The sequence below is a fragment of the Macaca mulatta genome, chromosome 10 (genome assembly GCF_049350105.2).
Source record: "Macaca mulatta isolate MMU2019108-1 chromosome 10, T2T-MMU8v2.0, whole genome shotgun sequence".
NCBI lineage: Eukaryota > Metazoa > Chordata > Mammalia > Primates > Cercopithecidae > Macaca > Macaca mulatta.
The window spans coordinates 84,148,633-84,155,981 of NC_133415.1; the positions used below are offsets into that span (position 1 = coordinate 84,148,633).

Here is a 7,349-nt window from a genome sequence, read left to right on the forward strand (position 1 = left end):
CAATATGTAAGTCAGAGAACGAGACAAATCCTGCTGACTTCATATTCGTGTTCTTTCTCAAATACAAGTGGAGCCAGGGAAATGGCAATCTGCACCTTAAACCTGAAATTCACAACAACTTTTCTTCTCCAAATACTTCCAAAGGAGAAAGTCTAGAAACATTATATCTCAACTATGCTACTGAACCCAAAGCCAATACTTTCTTCCAAATTAAAAAATTTTTTTTCTTTTCTTTTTTTGTTTTTTGAGACAGAGTCTCACTCCATCACCCAGGCTGGAGTGCAGTGGCACCATCTCAGCTCACTGTAAACTCCGCCTCCCAAGTTCAAGTGATTCTCATGCCTCAGCCTCCTGTAAAATTTGTTTCCTTGTCATGCTACTTAGGCCAGCAAACTTATGCATTCCTTCTTGAAACCTGGCTTCTGTCAAAACCCCACCCTCTGCTAACAAACATCTCTAAATGTCAATGAAAATCTTTAATATATGAACATTAAAGTTTCACACCGGGCTTTTAAGCTTCATGCAAATTAAAAGTCACACATATAAACTGGTCATTTAGTGCACGGCCTTGGATCCATTGGTTTGGGCTGGGATTGTCATTGATCTAAGAAACAGTGAGCAAATGCCAGCAAAGTATATATGAAAAAAAAACATAGAGAGAGAAAGTAGTGAAAATGTCAAAGAAATATTACAGGGCAGATGGCAGAAGAAGAAACTCCAAAAATGACTAAGAAAGAACACCCAGAGACCAGAAGCCAAGGCAAAAAAAAGAGGGGGTTTCAAAGGATTGAGAAATGTTGTAAAACACTAGCTAAAGGCAAAGCAGATGGTAAAACGTAAAGAATGCTTACATTTTCAATAAGAGAGGCACTGGCAACCAAATGCAAGGCCATTTCAGTGGAGTGATGGCACAAAAACCAGATTTCTCTTAGTTGAGGTAAAATTGGGACTCTAGAACTTGGAGAACTTAGTTGGGAACACTAGCTCTAGAAATCTGGATCCAAACAGAGGGAGAAATGAGACACTGGCCATAAAAGAGGAGTATATATAACACAATGAAAATGTCTTAGCATTTCAAGTACTAGTTGTGAACTAAGTTTGAACTTGGGGGACAATATTCCTCAATTCTCAAGAATGAATGGACATCAAGCACAGTGTCCGGCCTCTGTGCAAAATCCCTTTCCAGCACCATAACCACTAACCTCTGTCCCACATCCAGAAATGGTCCTCCAGCCTCAAAGCAGGAAGAATGCCCAGTGACAAGGCTGTTTATTCCACTTTCCACTTAGAAAATTTTACCCTAGTTTGTCCAACAAATCTCTATACTCACTTTCATCCCTCTGTCTTGTTCTGGTTCTTCCTGGGGACTCATCATTATGGCAAACATACCAGGTTAGTTCTCTGGATATCAAACGCAGCTCAATTGTCTCTATCCTCAGCCTACAAGGTTTACTTGGAGGACTTGATCCCTCCATATGTTCACAGGAGCATCCAGACTCAATACAGTTGTCATCTTCCCTCTGCAGCCACCAGAATGGTGTCAAAACAGAACAGAAATGTGACCTTCTCCTTTCTCGGCATACCTGTATTGAGTGACGCCACTGTCTTACTGGCTTTATTAGCCAGTGCCCATTCCTATACTCCATAGCTTCCCAACTCTCAGCTTACTCTCTCCAGACCAATGATGACTACCCACAGACGAAAGACACACACACAAGAAGGAATGCATTTTTTATAGGGAAAGCATTCCAGAATGGAGGAGAAGTTACTACAGAGGAGGTGACGTTGGTGATATTCAAATGTGAGAGTAGCTTGAACTGTTTGCAACTGACAAGTTGGAGTTAGAGTCGTAATTCTCCTTCACATTCTTAGAACTGGTTATTTTCACAGAAAGTTTCAGGCAGCACTTTTGATCATTTGGGCAGGTTAAGTATTGGATTTCATATTTTCTGCAGGTGTTTCTGCACATGCCTTGGTAAAGCTCACATGGATTCCAAGGCTCTCGGCTCTTGCCATTGTGGGATCTGAACAGGCCACCTGGGAAAGACATAGCCATGTTTAGTTTCCATGCAGCAGTGACAATAGGTTGACAAAGCATGATTTAAAGGAACACGCCCTAAGAATATTAAGGGTACAAGATCTGGAATCAAAACTACCTAAATTCAAATCTGGACTCTGCCATTTACCATCTCTCCCTCTTCAAGCAAGTTACTTCAGCTCTCCAGTCCTCCGTTGCATCATCTTCACAATGAGCAAAATAATAGAGCCAAGTTCCTAAGGTTTTAGTAATGACTAGGTTAGTGTATATAGTATTTTCAGAAAAGCATCTGGCACATAACAAGTAATTGAATATTAGATGGTGTTGTTGATATGAAAGTCTTCTCCTGAGAGTATGAAGTTTCAAAGAATGCCACTGCGAGCACATATGTCCCCAAGTGCCTGCAGAGATCTGTGCCCCTCACACACAGCTAATCAGAGGCAGCCAGGATCTACTCTGAGATAGCACACAAATATTTAAGCCAGTGTGCATGCATGCCTTTATTATCTGAAACATATGCGCAAACAAGTACTACACTTGTCTCTCTTTGTACATTGGCCTTACAGAAACAGGTACTGTGCATACACGGGCAGCATACTAGCATATACACAGACCCATGTATACAACCCACTTTATTCACAGATCCACATTCTCACATAAATTGAGCATGTGTGCTCACTGTACAAACCTCCACCATGCACTTTCCACATATTGCTAATCCAGGTGTGTACATGAGTGAACTTAAGCTCTTTGCCTGAAAATACCCCAGTGACAAAGTTCCTGACACTTAATCAGCATTATACAAATATTAGTCATCAATAGTATTACTTACCTATTTAATGTTCTACAGACAAAGGAGCAATTAGAAAGAAATATTAACAATCGCTACCATGTACTGTGGTATGGTCCAGCATCAACCACGTACAGGCATTTTACAAATGATAGCTCACTGAACCTCATAAAAACCTGCTGTTATCTTCACTCTTTGATGAAGACACTGAGGCTCAAAGAGATGCTTTGTTTTGTCTGCATTCTCATAGCTTATACTTGATCAAACCAGTATTCAATTTCTGGTCTACATGACATCAAGCCCATGCTCTTTTCTCTCTGTGTCACATTGCCTCTCTGTGATAGGGTTTCCAGGAGAAGATGGCATCATCCTTCATCATGTCTACACACATTCAAGGACCTTTTCAACCATCCCCCTGCGCCCTCATTCCACACCCATTTATGAACACTCACTCCGTGTCAGGCCATGGACTCAGTGCTAAGTAGATAGAGGTCTCCAATTAATCAAATTTATTCACTATTAACATTAATAAAAATGGGACAAAACAAGTATAATATTTCTTGCAGGGAAAAAAATGAATACTTTGCTAATTTTTAGATTAGAGAAAGTAAAATGCCCAATTTTAGGTGAAGTTGGAGAATGGGAAGAGAAATAAAGAAGAGGGAAATGCCTCCATGGCAGATATCCCATAACATTTGGGTACTGGTGTGTGTATAAACTGCCCTAGGAATCCAGAGAGGGATCTCAACTGCTCCAACACCAACCAGCCTGCTGGTCAACCAGAGGAAGGAGGTTGAAAATGATGCTGATTCATCCATGGTCCAGCACGATGACATCACTGTGTTTCCCACCTTAATCTTCACCCTTATCATGGGACCTGCATGCTCTCTCTCTCTCAGCACCATTATACTTATGGGAGAAGAAGATCTGCAGAGGGCCTCCCCCAAGTGACATCCACACTATTCTGGCTAACACCTGACCTCTAGGACTTTTCCTTTCTACCAAACACACTGGAGGGCAGTTGGAGACCCAAGAGCTCCTGTCTGCAGTCACTGGCGGGATGGATAGAAACATAGATACCAAGAATAAGCAATGGGCAAACTGCCTTTTCCTCATTCTCTCCACATGGAAAGTGGGTCAAGGCCAGCCCAAGAGGATTCTGCCTACAGTGACTCAACAAATAAATTTTTAAAATAAAAATAAAGATTTTTGTCATAGTTACAGTTTCCTACTCCTACTTTTCTAACCTTAGATCGCCCTGCATCGTCACAAATTTTGACACCCACATCAAATTAATGTCAACTTTAATAATCTCTCCAACTGAAGTCACAGAGGACCAACTTTTGCATGTCAGCATAGTCTCTGGCCCTCTGCACAATGCTATATTTTAACTCTCTGGACCTAGTCTCTCCATGTCAGAAAATGAGAATGGGAGAGTTCGCACCAAATCAGAAAGTCTCCACTGTGTTTGTGAAAAAGGAAGTTAATAAGATGTCATACTTCATAATAACCTGGGAAATTTTTAAGTATATTCATACCAAGTCTCTAGAATTTCTGATTCAGTATATCTAAGGAGATGCCAGAGCAAGGGTGCTTTGCAAGAGTTCCCCGGAAAATACTAATGGGCTCCTGTTCGCAGCGAAAGCCACAATTCTGCCTGGCCTTCTCACATTCAGCTATAGACATTGCCCAGCTCATGTTTCCCCACTGGAAGTGTTTCAAAAGCAAGTTAAAATATCTTAAGTCAAAAAACAAAAGATATGCTCTGGACCTTTTTAAAAATTCCATTCCGAGCCAGAATCAATGTGATATATTATTTCTCTGCCTGCTGTGCAACCAAACATGATCCTCTCCCATCTAATTTCTAAGGTTCTTTCTACTCATATACGTTTATTAGCCATGATTCATTACATATTCATTCATTCAATAAGAATTTGCTAAAGCCTACTCTATTCAACACACTCAGCTCAACATTAGAAATGTGTAGATTTAAAAGACAAGATCTTGGCTTTCAAACAGTTTAATTTCATATGCATACATTTGGGAGGATGAAAGGAAAAATTTGTTTGGATTGCCCTAATAGAAGAGGTTGTCCAGAACTGTTCCTGCTCCTAAATTCTGCCAAGTAAAATTACTCAATAATTATTAAGGAAGCTACACTATGTACAACTCTTGAAGCATAGAGTGCTGTCTTTGTTTTTGTTGTTGTTGCTTCTTGCAAACCCACCTGTGGTTTCTACCACCATTAGAAATGAGAACTGAGCTTTACTGAGCATGAGAACAAGTGTCTCTCGAACAAGGGGATAACAGAAGCTGAGAAATAAGGAGGAGAATGTGAAATAGAAGGAATACGGGAAAAGAAAGGAGGAAAGGAAGAAGAAAAACAGAGGGAGAAAAAAGGGGAAGAGTAGGAGAAACCTCTAGATCAGATGAATCTGAACTCACTGTCAAGAAAGGAAGAACAATCTTGGTTTTCTATAGAAGAACTGAAACTGCTGCCATATCTCTCTATATATGCCAAGATTTGACAGGAGACACTTCCGAACATTCCAGTCTCCTGATTTCCTCTATCCTAGCCATCCACAGTCACATCTGTTGTTCTTCAGTGCCCTTGAAAATCACACTTAAAAAACTTTCTTCAGAATTTGAAAATAATACTGGACATTTTTTATCCAATGTTTATTCTCCCCTTTTCTTTATTTAAACCACCTTGTTGAAGTATGATTGGCACACAAAAAGCTATACATATTTAATTTATACATTTTGATGAGTTTGGAGATAAGCATACATTACACCCACAAAACCATCATCACAATCTATGCCATAAACCTATCCACCCCTAAAAGTTTTCTCCCACAATCTTATTTATTATTTTTTATATATCAAATCTTATTTTAGAACCCTTAACTAAAATCCACTCCCTTCATAATTTTTGAAATGTCCATCACAGTACTGTTAACTATAGGAACTGTGTTGTACAGTAGATTTCTAGGACATATTCATGAGAGTATAGTGTCTTCAATAAATGTATTGGGAAAACTAGATACCTACATGCAAAATAATAAAATTGGATATTTATCTTACACCATACACAGAAACAAATTCAAAATGGATTAAAGATTTAAATCTAAGACCATAAAACTCTTAGAAGAAAACATACAGAAAAACTTCTTGACATTGGCCTTGGGAAGGATTTTCTGAATATGACACCAAAAGCACAGGCAACAAAAGCAAAAATAAACAAGTGGATTGCAGCAATCTAAAAAGTTTCTAAACAGCAAAAGAAACAGTCTACAAAATGAAGACACAACCTACAGAATGGGAGAAAATATTTGCAAACCATATATCTGAGAAAGAGTCAATATTCTCCTTATTTCAATAGCCATAGCCATGCTGTGATGAATCCAACTGTCTTACTCAAGCTTAATCACCCCCAAACCCAGGCTAAATCAATCCCTGCCCAGATAAACCTCACATACCCACAACTGAATAAGATACCCACTTTAGGCAAACACTAACCACAACTCAAGCCGTATCTCTTCTAATAACCACCCAAAGCCCAGTTGCAAAACATACAAACATAACACTATCCAAGCCACCCAACCCCAATTCACAGCATCAATCTAAAACACAGCCCAACTACAAATCTCTCTATACCCCATCTCCTACTTGCACCAACTCTACCCCCAGCTCCATTCAAGAAAAAATACCATCTCCTCTCTACACTACACCAAAACATCTGTTCAGCCCAACCTATAAATACAATTATTCACCCCATGCTCATCCCCACTCACTTTTTGGATATTACCCTATATCTAAGGTCTTACAACCTCCCCACCTCAACTCCCTATCCAACTCCAAACTGCTATACTCCTCCTACGGCTCCTCAACTTGCACACAGTCTCTCACCTAACTCATGAATTAAGCCCCCACCCCAATGACAGCACTACCTAAAATGTTCCATGCTTAGACTGTCCACTATGTCAAGAACAACAACCTCTTAAATTTGTCTTGGCAAAGCAGAACCAGGAGAGATCTTTACATGGAATTAACCTTGGGAGTAACATCTGTGACCCATCTGAGACCGGAAAAGGCTTTAGGTGTTGCCCACCATATGTGAGTAGGAGTCACTGCAGAGGTCACCAAGATACCAGTACCACACACAAGACCCCAGAACCTTTGAGAGAGGCCTGAGTTACCTGGAGTCTTTTGAGCCAGGATCATAAGGATGGCAATGGTCATTAAACAGGGCTTCATGACTGACATGTTCCAACAGAATGAAAGGCTGTGTTGCAGGTGACCGAACAGAGATCATTGTAGCAGAGCAGTAGCCCGCCTTTATTAGTTTTGGAAATGGATCAGGGTTGTGTGCAGTGAACTAAAAGGGATGGGAGATAACCGAGGTCAGGCAGGCAGAAGGACAACATGTATCACTTATCTGAGCTTGATACTCTATGTAAGTGTGGGAGACTTGCCAGCAGTGCTCATGCCTGGGTGGGTCTTTCTTCCCATTAAGAAACA

General features: G+C 40.2%; 1 protein-coding gene across 1 annotated transcript; it reads right to left on the reverse strand.

The window, feature by feature from the left end:
• Nucleotides 1-1,795: 1,795 nt before the first annotated feature.
• On the reverse strand, nucleotides 1,796-7,094 carry DEFB116 (defensin beta 116). The gene is made up of 2 exons (NM_001194360.1): nucleotides 7,028-7,094; nucleotides 1,796-2,037 (listed from the first exon to the last, which is right to left on the reverse strand). Exons 1-2 carry the CDS (start codon nucleotides 7,092-7,094, stop codon nucleotides 1,796-1,798), a joined length of 309 nt encoding a protein of 102 aa, NP_001181289.1.
• Between the last annotated feature and the right edge of the window lie 255 nt (nucleotides 7,095-7,349).